The 14,804-nt window shown below is 44.4% G+C and overlaps 1 protein-coding gene across 1 annotated transcript in view; it reads right to left on the bottom strand.

Annotated features, from left to right (window-relative positions):
- LOC102438391 (protein Daple-like) overlaps nt 1–597 on the bottom strand; it is a 33,235-nt gene extending 32,638 nt beyond the window's left edge. Inside the window, exon 1 of the mRNA XM_023747931.1 lies at nt 514–597. Within this exon, the coding sequence (XP_023603699.1) occupies nt 514–597 (84 nt within the window). The remainder of the gene's footprint in view (nt 1–513) is intronic.
- Nucleotides 598–14,804: the final 14,207 nt, after the last annotated feature.

The following is a 14,804-nucleotide window of genomic DNA, read 5'->3' on the forward strand; positions in this document are numbered from 1 at the left end:
TGAAATACTTCTCAGGTGAGCCTGGATCTCATCCCCACAGGCCACACAGGACCACCTGGTTCCCCCTTTCTGCCGGGTGTGAGCGCAGGCCCACGGTCTCATCCTCACTGGGCAGCCTCTCCTCCAACTGCCGACATCACCTTCTTCAACCCAGGGACATGCCCTTGACGGGGAATCAAACCTGCGACCCTTTGGTCAGCAGTCCAACACTCTAACCACTGAGTCAAACCATCTAGAGCCTGGACCCGCAGCCTAGCCCCCTGGCAGGAGCAGGTGAACTCATCTCAGTCCAGGGCTGGAAGCACCAGGGGGTCCTGCACCTGGTGCATGGGCTCCAGAGTAGGAAACCCCTCAGGCCTCCAGGCCAGGACCCCTGCCCCAGTTTGGAAACCTGTGAAGACCCCTGAGTCCCAGGACTGCCAGGGCCCAGGCGGGTGGGGTCTGTGGAGACCCCAGGGGGTCAGGAGAGGACCCAGGGCACCCGAAATGGGACAGGGAGGCAGGGGCACTCACCCCCGCCACCAACGGGCTCTGTAGAAAGAGCTCCATGAGCTCTCGGACAGTAACGTCCATCCTGAGGCTGTGTCCACCGTCCATCGCTATGCACACAGGCTCTGGGCCCACCGTCTCTGTGCCCACCAGCTCTGTGCCAAGCAGTGCCAACGGCTACTTGCCCCACATTCCAATTGGCTCCTCACCTCACATTCTAAACTGCTATTTGCACCACATTCTAAACTGCTATTTGCTCCACATTCGAAAAAGGCTCTTTGCCCCAAATTCTAAACGGCTCTTGAGCCTGTATTCCTAACTGCTCTGGGCCCCGTATTCCAAAGGGCTCTAGCAGGGAACACAGCTGGGTCAGGGGCTGTGGCAGCTCCCTGTCAATGCTCAGTGCTTTGGAATACACAAAAATTATGACACACTCCCTATGAAATTTAAAATCTTTCTGGGCACATGAAATATGAGGAAATATAAAAGGTCTATGTCTACATCCTATGTACTTATAAATGTAAATTAACCACTTCAACATAATCTTGCCAATCTCCATTTTTAATTATTTTTTTCCATCAGCCAAATTGCAGAAATTCGATCAGTTCCTTTGAAGTAACCATTCATTTTATTTTGTTAAGTCTGACCTAGTAGCTCAGCTTGGGAGTTCTCTTTCCCATCACAGTGAACGGGACCCTCCAGTTAGTAGTTCATACATTACAACACCTAAACCCACAAGTCAGCTGCCTACAAAGGATTTGATAGAATATTAACTAGTAAGTCGTTTAGATGAAAGAAAAATTAACAAAATAAAGCTGCATATTTGGGAAATATTTGAACAAAAAGTGCCTGTGCATAGCTTTCTGTGCAAGGAGCATTAAACTAGCATATGTAAGAAAGACATTCAGAGAACAGATATGCAGGTATGTCAGAACAAATTTAAACATCTAGGCTGTCAATCAATGAACTAAAAGTGTTTAATTATTTTCTAAACTAGTAATGGTTTTATTTTGGTTAACTAAAATATTTATTTTGATTTAAAAGAAATTTAATTTTTTTAAGTAAATGAAATCTTTGGACTTATGATAGAGGGGGGACAAAGTACCAATTAGCATTTTTAGTAACTATCCAGCTCCAATAAATATTACAAATTCCTTAAAGTCAAAGAACAAAAATGAGAAAAAGCCCACCTACAAGTGTTATTTTTTCATAAGCACCTAAATCAATTCCTCTTATAGAACCTTCCAAAAATCTAATAGCCTTCATTTGTGGGAAGCATGATGAGATTTAAAATAATGCAAAACAAAATGTGATCTAAATGGGAAACAAATTTATAAATGTAGTTACCTGAACTGAGAACACAGCAAATTACACATAACTTAGAGATTCTTGATATATTGAAAATTATTTCTTTTATGATTATGCAAATCAGGATTTGAATAACGGTTGCCTATATGAGCTTATGTCAATGAGATATTAACTGGATGCTAAAATTTTAAACTCTCTGCTTCCAAATTTCAGGGCCAAGGTTTCAGAGAAATGCAGCAAAATTTATGAGACTAGAACTGTTTTAAAGAAAACACATAACAGTGACATAGAAAACAGGGTCAGGCAGACTGAAACCACAAGAGTGCGTGCAAGCCAGGCACAGTGATGAGCACGTTGCACACATTATCGCTCATTCAATCAACTCAAAGGCCTCAAGGTGCCCCATCTACTCTCAATGACTTAGCTGAACTTTGGACCTCAGGTATGCAGGAATTCTAGGAGGAATATAAGGTTTTCTTTCCTGAAACCCGGTTCCATGCCCTGGCTGCTGTGGCTCAATGTTGGCTGGAGCATCATTCCATACACTGAAAGGTTGTGGGTTTGATTCCAGTCAGGCCATATACCTAGGTTGTGGGTTCAATCCCCAGTCAGGGTGTATATGGGAGGCAACCAATCAATGTTTCTCTCTTACCTAAAGGATGATTCATTCTCATTCTCTCTCTCTCTCTCTCTCTCTCTCTCTCTCAATCTCTGTCTATCTCCCCCCGCCCCTCTCTAAAATCAGCATATCCTCAGGTTAGGATGAAAAGAAAGATCTTAGAAAACTTAGAAAGTAATTTTAAAATTTTAATAGTTATAAATTCCTACCAAAATTCCCAATAGTTTCAGAGAATACCTTGACTCAAACTAAACCAACAATTCAATTATTTTATTTATACAAGCAGTTTTACTGCCATCTGAGTCAGACCCTCAGAATGTTCTGCTATTGGATTGGAAATCAATAGATATAGCTCTACAATCAGATTCCTAGTTGTGAAAAGTTGAATAATAGTCTTTAAACATATGATGAGTCATTAGCAAACATCTCTACACTTAAGATATGTGGACTGTACATGTGGGATTTTGCAAGGGAATGAGGAAGAGGGGAAGGTGAGAAACAAAAAATAGTCAGAATCCCTTACTTGGAGAAAGTTATTAATAAAGCAAAAGTGTTCACAACTGGACAGCCCTAACCGGTTTGGCTTAGTGGATAAAAAGTCAGCCTGCAGAATGAAGGATCCTTCCTGGGTTCGATTCCAGTCAAGTGCATGTACCTTGGATGCAGGCTCGATCCCCTGTAGGGGACGTGCAGGAGGCAGCTGGTTGATGTTTTTCTCGCATCGATGTTTCTAACTCTCTGTCCCTTTCCCTTCCTCTTTGTAATATCCATAAAATATATATATTTTTAAAAAGATAAAGAACTGGACAGGTGTGTACCCTTTCATTCATCAAATAAAAATATGTGACCTAGATTTTATAACATAATTACTTAGAAAGCCTCTTCCCAGCCTTCATTTTGCAAATACAAAGAAAGTGGGAAGGAAAAAATTGAGCTCTTTAGAGCAGCGGTCGCCAACCTTTCGGACCTCACGGACCACCAATGGTCTGCGGGCCACCGGTTGGCGACTGCTGCTTTAGAGGGCTTAGGAAAACAGAGACTATCTTGGATTTTCTTTCTCCAAGGAGTGTTACAATGATTATTTCTGTGGGAGAGATAATCAACAAAGTCTCCAGTATGTCTACAAAGTTAAAAGCACAATTGGAAATAAAAAATAGGAAAGATTCCCTTTTCAATGCTCTCTTAGAAAGCATATATCAACCTAAGGTGACACAGCCAACTATATATCCCATGTATTTTTCTAACAAATATCAATAATGCCAGCGCTGTCCAAAATCATCAAGCGCGACTCACACAGGAGCAGTGGACAGTCTGCGCATTCAGTGACACCTCTGCACTGCACTGTGGCTCAGCTGAGTGCTAAAAGAGCAGGTCCCATGCAACAGAAAATGAATGATTTTGGTTTTATATAGAGTTACCACTGGTGCTTTGCTCAAGATACAAATCCTTTTCATGCAAATTACGTAAAAATTATTATATGAAGAATTAGTTGCTTTTGAAGTTCCCTTTAACAAAGAGTTACTCTATAAAACAATAGATGATCCTCAGCAGTAAACCTTGAAAAAAGGGAAATCCAGAATGTCCTAACCTTTCTATTATCTTTTCCCTCCACAACCCTAGATACCATAATGTGTTCATGTATACAAAGCAAAGGAGAGAAAAAGTAAAGATAAGGCAACACCAGAAAGTGGACTCTGTTGGAAACTCTACCTAAGTTATTAGCTAGGATTCTTATTATACAGTTTATAGTGATATATAAAGATGTGTCAAAAATAGAACATACCTTGTCATGTCTTGAATCTCCCCCTCTGACAGTATCTGGTGCCACGTGTTCAATAGTGCCACAGAACAAACACAACAAATCGAGGAGGTATGACAGGCGACAGTTTCTGGTGGGAGGCAGGAAATTTTGTAGGTCATATTTTACGAACTGCTAGAGGCCTGAGCCAGGCTTGCACCCTCTCGCAGTCTGGGGCTCCCTGTGGGCAGTTGGACATCCTTAGCTTTGCTGCAAAGGCAGGCTCCTGCCACTGCCACTGCCACTGCACTCGCCAGCTGTGAGCCCAGCTTCTGGCTGAGCTGCTCCCCCTGTGGGAGCCCACTGACCACCAGAGGGCAGCTCCTGCGTTGAGCATTTGCCCCCTGGTGGTCAGTGCGTGTCACAGTGTCATAGCTTGGTCTTTCTGCCATTAGGTTGATTTGCATATTAGCCTTTTATTAGATAGGATGATATAAAAAGGCTAGGATAACATAGCTAAATTCTATTGTGATTACTGTTTATTGTAGCACCTAAAAAGAAATAAATGAAACACAGACCATATTTTATTTTTATTTATATATGTCTATATCATAATTAAGTAGTTTTAATATATTTATTAGCATCGACCTATGACACCAGGAGGTCACAGTTTGATTACAATCAGGGCACATCTAAATATCCTTTTTTTTAAAGGAAAATCTGTATTGCTGAGAGCATTACAGATGCCCCCCTTTGCCCTCCAGGGCCCCCATCCACCCAGATCCCACCCCACTCCAGGCCTTCACCACCCTATTGTCTGTGTCCATAGGTAATGCATATATGCATATAAGATTTTCCTTAATATCTTCCTATTCTCCTTTCCTCTGAGATTTGTCAGTCTGTTCTGTTTCCATGCCTCTGATTCTATTTTATTCATCAGTTTATTTTGTTCATTAGATTTCTTGTTCATTTATTTTGATTTTTAAATTCAGTTGCTGATAGATATGTATTTATTGCCATTTTGTTGTTCATATTTTTTTATCTTTTTTCCTTCTGCCTCTTCTTCTTAAAGAATACCCTTCAACATTTCATGTAATGCTGGCTTGGTGGAGATAAACTCCTTTAGCTTTTTCTTGTCTGTGCAGCTCTTTATCTGACGTTCAATTCTCAATGATAGCTTTGCTGGGTAGCGTAGTCTTGGTTATAGGTTCTTGCTATTCATCACTTTCATTATTTCTTGCTACTCTCTTCTGGCCTGCAAAGTTTCTGTTGAGAATTCAGCTGACAGTCATACGAGTGCTCCCTTGTAGGTAACTAATTGCTTTTCTCTTGCTCCTTTTAAAATCCTCTGTTTTTCTTTATCGCTTGGCATTTTAGTTATGATGTGGACCTCTTTGGATTCATCTTGTTTGGGACTTACTGTGTTTCCTGAACTTGTAAGACTATTTCTTTCACCATGTGGGGGAAGTTTTCTGTCATTATTTATTCAAATAGGTTTTCAAGATCTTGCTCTCTCTTTCTTCTCCTTCTAGCACCCCCATAATGGGAATGTTGGTACACTGGAAGTTGTCCCAGAGGCTCCTTGCGTTATCTTCATACCTTTTTATTCTTTTCCCTTTTGTTCTTCTTATTAGGTGTCCTTTGCTTTCTCATATTCCAAATCATTTATTTGATTCTCAGAATCCTCTACTCTACTGTTGAATTCCTGTAAATTATTCTTTATTTCACTTAGTATATGCTTAATTTCTGACTGGTCCTATTTTTACATCTTTGGCATTCTCACCAAGATCCTTGAAATTCTTAATAAGACCCTTGAATCTCTCATTAATTCCTTTGAAGCTCTCATTAAGTCCCTTGAAACTCTCGTGAAGATCCTTGAGTAACCTTAGAACCATTGTTGTGAACACTGTTTCCAGTAGTTTGCTTACTTCCATTTCTTTCATTTGTGACATGTTTCATTGTCTCTGCATTTTGGCAGCTTCCCTGTATCTGTATTTGTTTCTATGTATTAGGTAAAACTACTATGTCTCCTGGAATTGGTAGAGAGAACTTGTGTATTAGGTTTCCTGTAGGGCCTAGTGGCTCAGAATCCCCAGTCACCTGAGCAGGGCCCTCTAGGTATGTTCCTGTGTGTGCTGTGTGCTGTGCACAGTCTTGTTGTAGTTGAGACTTGACTGCTGTTGGCATCACTGGGAGGAACTGATTTCCAGGCTGATGGGCTGTGAGGACCAGTTGCATCCAAAATGGAAGAGCTGCTGTGCAGGAGACACCCATATGGAACAGGACTTGTTTCAGTGGGGCTTTGGTGCTCACTGAGTCAGCTCCTTGAGTGTGTTGCTTGTGGATGTGCAGAGCTGTAATCTGTTATGATATGAAGCTGTCCACCAGTTTCATTGGCTTTGGGGCCTCCAAGAGGTGTAAAGTCAGCCACTGCCTGGGGCCACCTAGCAGGAGCTAGAGAGAGATCTGCAGATGGCTGCTATTTGTTTTGGGCTAGGAAGTGCCCAGGTAAGACCCAGCTGTGAAGCAAAACAGGCTGGTGCTAGTGCAGAGTCTTGGGCCTTTTATTGATAGGTTTGATGCCAGCTGCTGCTTCTTTGAGATTTTAGTAAAGACTAAAGCCTGAGCCAAGATAGGCCACTCATATGGAAAATTGGCTACAAACAGCTTGGGTAGGGCTGCCAATTGGATGGAGTGTTGTCTCAGGGAATAACCAGTGTGGAGAAAACAGTGAGAGCCACGCTGACGGAAAGTCTGATATGGCTGCCAGTCAGGTTTGTGACTGGGGAGGTCCCAGCACAGGAACAATGAACCTTGCGAGCACACACTTGACAATCATGCTGGCAAGGTACTCTCAGGGATCCTTCTTTTCAACAAATTAGATGTTTATGTTGAAAGAGTCAGTACTTTAAAAATTAATGCATAAGTCGGGCCAGTGTCGCTCAGTGGTTGAACATTGAACTATGAACCAGGAGGTCACAGTTCAATTCCAGTCAGGGCACAACCCCAGCGTTTCTGGCTCATTTCCCAATAGGGGGCATGCAGGAGGCAACCCATCAGTTATTCTTTCTCATCATTGATGTCTCTATCTCTCTCTCTCCCTCTCCCTTTCTCTCTGAAGTTAACAAAAACATATTAAAAATTAACACATAGATATACATATGATAGTGTGTACACTACCACAGGGCATAATCTTTGCAAACCTGAGTGTACAGTATTGATGCACAACAGCACGGACTGGTGAATGAAGCACAGAGCAATCTGCCACAGCACTCAAACCTCCCCTGTAAGTACACCCCCTCGTCTCCTACAAGGTGGTGTGCTTTGATCAGCAGCCATCTGGTTCCCTGGAAAAACAGCACTGTTAGAAGTGTTCAAACACATCTCTGTCTGTAACGCTGCACAAGGATGCATATCTAACAGCACTCGTTCTGAACTGCAGGCTGAGACTGGAGGAGGAGGAGGGAGAAGTAGGATGGCTTGGATGCATGTCAACGGTCCAGGAAGTGAGACCTAGGCCTGGAGGAACACAGCTGTGCCAGACAACTAGCAGGTATGACCAGCCACATGGACACTGGATGAGAAAGATTTAAACATTGGGGAACAAAAGCCGGAAAAAGAAACTGGGGGGAGAGCAGGTTAGTGGGGGCTAGTTAAATTGTGGGTGCAGGTGAGCTCAACAGGTTAGACTGTAAACACTAAATGCTAGAAGACCCCAGAGAAAGGCACCTATGGGCAGGATGGGACAATTACTTCACAGAGGCCAGATCCTATAGACTTGGAATATTCTTTAGTTAACACATAAATGTAACCTGTAAACTCCCCATTCGAGCCCCTTTTAAAGATAAACCTGAAGAGGCACTATATTATGTTCAAATATAACTTAAAAAAGAAATTAGAATTCTTTAGATATCAAGAAAAACTCATGCATAACAGCCACTCAAGTTGGATGTTTTAAACAAGTAGATGGGATTATTTAATTATATCAAATTTTCTCAAATTTTAAATTTAATTGATGTCTTCAAAATAAAACTTAATATAGCATTTAAAAATAGCAATACCGTTCATGTTACTGAGGTTATTTAAGCACTTACATTCATTCGATGGGATTTTAACACAAATCAGCAGAGACCTGGTTTTATTTTTAAGTGACTCAAGCGCCATTCAGTGACTGACGCCAAGGGCTTCATGCTCCTCTCATCCCGGGAGGACCTTCCTGGCCCCACAGAACTGGGGTTCCCTGGGCGCAGTGTCCTGAGAGCTCCTAGCTGGACACAGGCTTCAGGGGCTGCCATGGGCTGAGGCCCCGCAATGGCTTCCCTGGAACCGTCATTGCTGGTGCCCTTCACGCCACCAGTGAAGGTGAAGTGAGAAGTGGCCATAACCTCAGGCCCACGGCTGTCCCCGCATCTCCCTGCAATCCTGTCCCGGCCAGAACCACGTGGCTGTGGGGGGGGGTCCCAGTCTGACACAGGAGGTGCGGGGGGGGGGGGCACTGGGAAACTCTGGATCCACAGGGGCACAAGGAAGGGCCCGGGCTCCGTCACACTCTGCAGGGAGCAGCGGGCCTGGCGAGGTGAGGATGGAGGGAACCCCGACCTCAGAAGGCGGCTCCCTACGCAGCTGGTGCCCGCAGAGCGGGGGTCCCGCCGGGAGGACCTCGCCAGGCCTGCCCTGCCCTGGCCTGGCCTGGCCTCCTTCTGGGGGAGGGAATGGACCACCTGCAATGGGCGCTGCTCCGCCACGGGGCTGGCCTAGGAGGCCCCAGCAGGGACTCCTCACCGCGGGCTAAGCTGCTTCAGGGCCCCGCCTGCCGCCCTCTTCGCTCCATCCCAAGGGCCCATGCCTGCCTCGCGCTTCCTGAGGCCATGAGCACTGGAAAGCCACCATCTTCCAGAGGCAGGGACTCTAACTTCCGGCAGGGGCGGGACTTCCTGGGGAGAGCATGGAGCAGGGAGGGGCGGGACTTCCTGTGGAGAGCAGGGAGCAGGGAGTGGCGGGACTTCCTGGTGGAGGGCAGGGAGCAGCAAGGGGCGGGATGTCGCCCCCTTCTGACCAGAGGGCAGCAGCCCCGGAAACGCGGTCACAGTGAGTCTCCTCTCAGAAGCTTGGTCCACTGATGTGAGATCAGAGCTAGGCTCTCACTTCAAGTCTGGCGGATCTGGCTTCTCCTATGGTGACTGGCACTTAGGGCATGTTAAAACACTTGGAGTGCAGGAAACGAGTTAAATCGGCTCGCGTGAATTGCGCGTACTCCTCGGGAGCCGTCTTTAACTTGGTTCATATAGATTTGCGGTGGAGTGCGGGAAACGTGTAAACTCGGGCCGATTGTAACTGGGTATTACCAAATATTTGTTTGTAATCCACCCTTTTGGTGGATGGAACAAAACCAAAAGACAGAGCCATCTTATATTTTGGCGGGAAATTCACCCGCACTCCAAGTGTTAAGTGCATATTTGAGCAAAGATCAATTTAAATCAGGCAGCATGCAATCTAGTAGATAAAAAGGAGTTCTGTGAAGCTGTACAAAATGAAACATTTTTATAGCCAGAATAGAATGGGGAAAGAATGTTATAGTAAGCAGAGAAGTAGGCTGCTGGAGGCAAAGTTACTTTCCTCTAGTCTAGGGGGTGGTGCGGGTCTATCTAGTGCTGATCAGGTGATTTCTGATTGACTGGTTTAAGAGTACATTTCTGGTTAAGTCTTGGCTTTGGTGATGTGGGACTTAGTAAAAGCAACTCCATTTTTGGCCTGTTGTCTTGTTTTTAACAATTCCCCTCCTTCTGATCAGATTATCAGCCACACAGAGAGATGTGGTCAATATTTGAGGCATTGGCATTATTCGTGCTACTGATTTGGAGTCCTCCATTATTTTTTTTGCTGAGTCTGTGGGGTATTCACAGGTAATGCTGTCGGGTTCACATTTTTAAGTCAGTCATTCTCCTTGCTCTTTTTCTGATGTTCTAATCTTAGGGAGATCATCTTCTTGGTGGTTACTGGCTGTGAACATGCGTTTACAACTTTTGAGGTACCAAGGAGACTAATGATTATAAGCATGACTAGAGGTCAAGTGCACGAATTTGTACACATAAAGGGTCCAGCCTGCCTACCCTGATTGGGGCCATCTCAATGGGCCAGGGGGAGGGGATGAGAGAGTTTGGCCGGCTGGCTCCGCCCCCTGGGTCAAACTCCCAGTAGAGGGGCCAATTTGCATATTAGCCTTTTATTATATTGGATAATTCTCAATGTCTGAAATTCATTTCAGAGCCAAACCAATTTGGATAAAGTAAGTTTTAAAAATACCCAGTTTTAAGGAGTGACTTTCTTAAGCCAACTGGCTTCTTCTTATGTAGCTGAGTCTCAACTTCCTCAGAAGTGGCAATCCAACATATGAGGTTACCTTTCTTGCTCACGCATTTTGTAATAGAGATAACATGAGCTTATTTGACTTTTAGTAAACCTAGGTGGAATAAAGTATTATATTTAATTCTAATAACTCTAAAGACATGCCTGCTTTATTTAAACTAACAAACTTAAACTAGAAGTTTATCTTAGATCAAGTGACCTTGACAAACATTTGGTAAGACTCAAAGTCTTTGCTTTTTAGGTCGAATAAAGGTTAAACATTTAAAACAAAATAAATAAAACCTTTTATAATCTATTATTAAGAGCAGACCAATAGTCCAGGAACACTTTGTTCTCCTAGCTGATGAAAACAGTAGACTTACGTAAAACAAAAACTTAATTTTCTTTCATTATGTGTTTTTAGTAGTCTCTATATTTTTGAGGGTATATACTTGATCTCAATAGAGCTCTTTAAAAATGAATTTGGCTATACCATTCAGAGAAAGAAAAAAATGACCCATGTTTAACATATAAGTATGCATAGACATGCAAAAATATATAGACCAATGCTACCAGAGATCTTGTAGCTTTCATTTTAAAATCTTAACTATGAGACAGGTACAACAATGCACAACTCACTAGTTAAAAAAGAACAGTTGGATCAAAACTGTGTTTCTGGCAGATGGGTAAGTTAAGGTTACTTGGTCAAGTGACAGATGGCTGAAGCTTTTTGCTAATATTTGTGAAGGAGATTTTTAAGGTTTTTGTTTGTTCTTGACACATATAGCAGGTCGCCGCATAATGTTTTGTTTAACACTAAACATTTTGTTATAACACTAATGAATTGCCCCAGGGATTTAACTCGTTGTTTTTTTATATATATATCAATAAGGCTGTGGTAAAATTGTAATTATTATGCATCATTTTGCTGCAGTTCCAAGAACCTATTGACATTGTTAAGTGAGGACTTAATATAATTTTATAAAGGCTGTGGACAAGATTTTCAAGAAGAGTGCCTTTATAAGAATCTATATTTTTAAAAGCCTCTTTCCCACTTCTATTTACCTCCATCTCCTTTGATTGTGGGCAGTGTTTTACTTACCTTTTGGGGTGTTTACATCATAAATAAGCTCTTCCTAAAATTGTTCATGTTTCTATTTCATAATCCATTAATTTTATTATCTGCAAGTATAGATTTTTCATTGCATTCTAAAAACAAATTACTTTCTGACTAAAATGACAGATATTCCATGATTATAGTAAATTCCCTTCATGTTCTATAATATAGCAGAAACACTCTACATACTAGCAAGTACTAAAACATTATTGTTTGCAAAAAGGCAGAGCTAGTCTCCTTTCAGCCTCTGATCATAGCTTGCCCATCCATCAGTTAGTACATCATCTTGTTTTATATGTGTCTCTATTTAAAGACATTTTAGTTGTGACTGGCTTTTTTCACCTAGCATAACATTTTGAAGTTTTATGTATGCTATATTCTAGTGTGTGGGTATACCACATGTTGTTTACCCATTTATCAGTTGATGAGTATTTCGGTTGTTTCTGTTTTGAGGCTCTTATGAATAACGCCGCTGTGAACATTGTGTACAAGTTTTTAGTGTGAACATGTTTCCATTTCTTTTGGGTATGTACCTAGACGTGGAACTTCTGGGCCATCGGGTGACTCTCGTTTTCCGACGTGGCCCCGCTATTTTACATTTTCACCAGCAATGTACGAGGGGTCTGATTTTTAAACATTCTCATGAATGTTTTTTATTTTATTATTTTTTTAATCTTTAATTTCTTTATTGGTTAAGGTATTACAAATGTGTCCTCATCCCCCCAATAACCCCCAACCTCCCCACCCACTCAAGTTCTCATCCCCCTGTTGTCCATGTCCATTGGTTTGGCTTATGATGCATGCATACAAGTCCTTTGATTGATCTCTTCCCCTTACCCACACACTTCCCCTACTTTCCCTCTGGGGATTGATAGTCTGATCACTGTTTCTCTCTCTTTGGATCTATCCCTGTTCATCAGTCTATGTTGTTCTCTATATTCCACAAAGGTGTGAGATCATGTGGTATTTATCTTTCTCTGACTGGCTAATTTCACTTAGCAAAATGCTCTCCAGTTCCATCCATGCTGTTGCAAATGGCAAGAATTCCTTCTTTTTTACCGCAGTGTAGTATTCCATTGTGTAGATGTACCACAGTTGTGTTTATTTTTTACTGCATTTCTGGGAAATGTCCCCCCCACCACCCCCCATAGGCATTTCCCTGGAGGCACCTCCCTACAGAAAGCAGATTAGTGACTGCCTGGGGTTAGGGTGGGAGGACAGGGCGGGGCACTGGGAAAGGGAGGCAACTGTTAATGGGTATGGGTTTAAAGTCCTACAATTGGCTCCTCTTTGAGAGGGCGTGGCTAGGCCCTAGGGGGCATGGCTGGACTCTAGGGTGGACCCAGCCAGCTTAAAACCCTGCTGAGGGGCGGCTGCCCACACTGTGGTGGCTGTTAAGCGTGGAGGCATGGAGTAATGCGCTTGCCTCTGCGGAGTGGGCTCTTCGCTGGGATGTTGGTGTCATCAGGAGTGTCAGGGCCCAGCTGAGAGGGCAGCAGCCAAGGGCAATCAGTGTCAACAGGAGTGCCAGGGCCCAGCTGAGACGGCAGCGGCCGAGGGCAAGCCAGCTCTGGCAAAAAAGCACCTCGAGGCAGACACGGAAGTGCGGTGCTGTGTGGGGAGTGGAGGAATCTCGAGCCCCATGCCGCCCCCGTACTGCTCGCTGCAGGACCTGCTGGTGGAGATGCTAGTGAAAATCTTCGCCTTGCTCCCGGGCACTGACCTGCCCAGCCTGGCCCAGGCCTGCACCAAATTCCACCACATCCTGCACACCGACAGCATCTGGAGACGGCGCTGCCGGGAAGAGTATGGCATTCGTGAAATCCTGCAGAACCTGAAGATGATCAGTATGTCTTATGGAGAAGTCTATGCGAAGCTGCTCCATCCATACAGAAACATTTGGGGATTGTGGCAGCTAGATAAAGACTATGGAACACTGCTGAATGTAGTGGTAGATGGCTTATGCATTACTGGTGGGACGTGCAGGCCTTCCCATAACACCCATGTGGATGACCCAATGTAATTCAAGCCCTCCTTTAGAATTTGCCTGACAGAGAGAAAATCAGCCACGCTGGAGTACTTGGACGACTTCTACAGCTTTTCCCACAGCCGCCACCTGCAGATTCGGAAGGACAGGTTCAGCATCCTGTGGATCCAAAGAGACCACCGAATGGGTTTACCACCGCACATTAGGAGAGAATGGGGGCTGGAGCTGGTGCGGGAGGACAGACAGCAGTATGACTGGGTGACCTACTGCCGCCTCTACCTCCCGCCACGCCACCCGGGAACCTCATCAGGCCAGGCCTCTTCCAATTCAAAGACGAGAGCTTCAGACCAAAGAAGATTGCCATACTCAGCTTCCATGGGAAGTATGCCAGGGTCACCGAGATCAGGGGAGGGTTAATCTGGACGTTTGAGATCCACCTCAGGCGCGGCATCCAGCTGCGAGATGGTCAGATCTTCTGCAACTTCAACGAGCTCTCCTGCGTGGTCCGGGAGATTGACGAGCAGGTGATCTGGGAGCAGCAGCAGCAAGAAGACGGGACTGAGGAAAGCCGGGGCCATAGCTGGCAGAGCCCTGCCCAGCCCAGCGTCGGGGAGTCCGGGGCTGCAGCTTCGGAGGAGCAGCCTGCTCCGTTTGTTCTGCCCGTGGGCGTGAGCTCAAGAGACCAGAACTACCCGCGAACCTGCAGGATGTGTTTCTATGGCGTGCACAATGTTATCTTTAGTGGCTTCCACAACCTCATGCGCCTCCCTGGAGTCGTCATCCTGTTCGATGAGAACCACCTCGGGTTCATCTCGCTGGAGGAGAAATACTTCATCCTGCTTGGCAGAGTCCAGAACACCTTCCAGAATGTGGAGGCGCCATCCCCGCAGGCCTTCCTGGAGATGCTCTCGAACATTCAGTCCAGACACCCTGTGATGAGCAGCTTCCATGCACTTCGAAGATTTGGCCTTCTGACCAGGTTACCCACCTTTGTTTGTTTTTTAAATCCTCACCCGAGGATATTTTCCCATTGATGTTTAGAGAGTGGGGGAGAGAGGGAAAGACAGAAATAATCCAAGTGAAAGAAACACATCAGTTGTTTGCCTCCTGCCCAAGCCGGGACCTGGTCCAGGCTGGGTATGAGCCAGCAACTGAGGTAGAAATAAACCTTAGACCAGTGGTCTCAACCTTCTTAATGCCG

Source organism: Myotis lucifugus, unplaced genomic scaffold, assembly GCF_000147115.1.
Source record: "Myotis lucifugus unplaced genomic scaffold, Myoluc2.0 scaffold_1060, whole genome shotgun sequence".
Lineage (NCBI taxonomy): Eukaryota > Metazoa > Chordata > Mammalia > Chiroptera > Vespertilionidae > Myotis > Myotis lucifugus.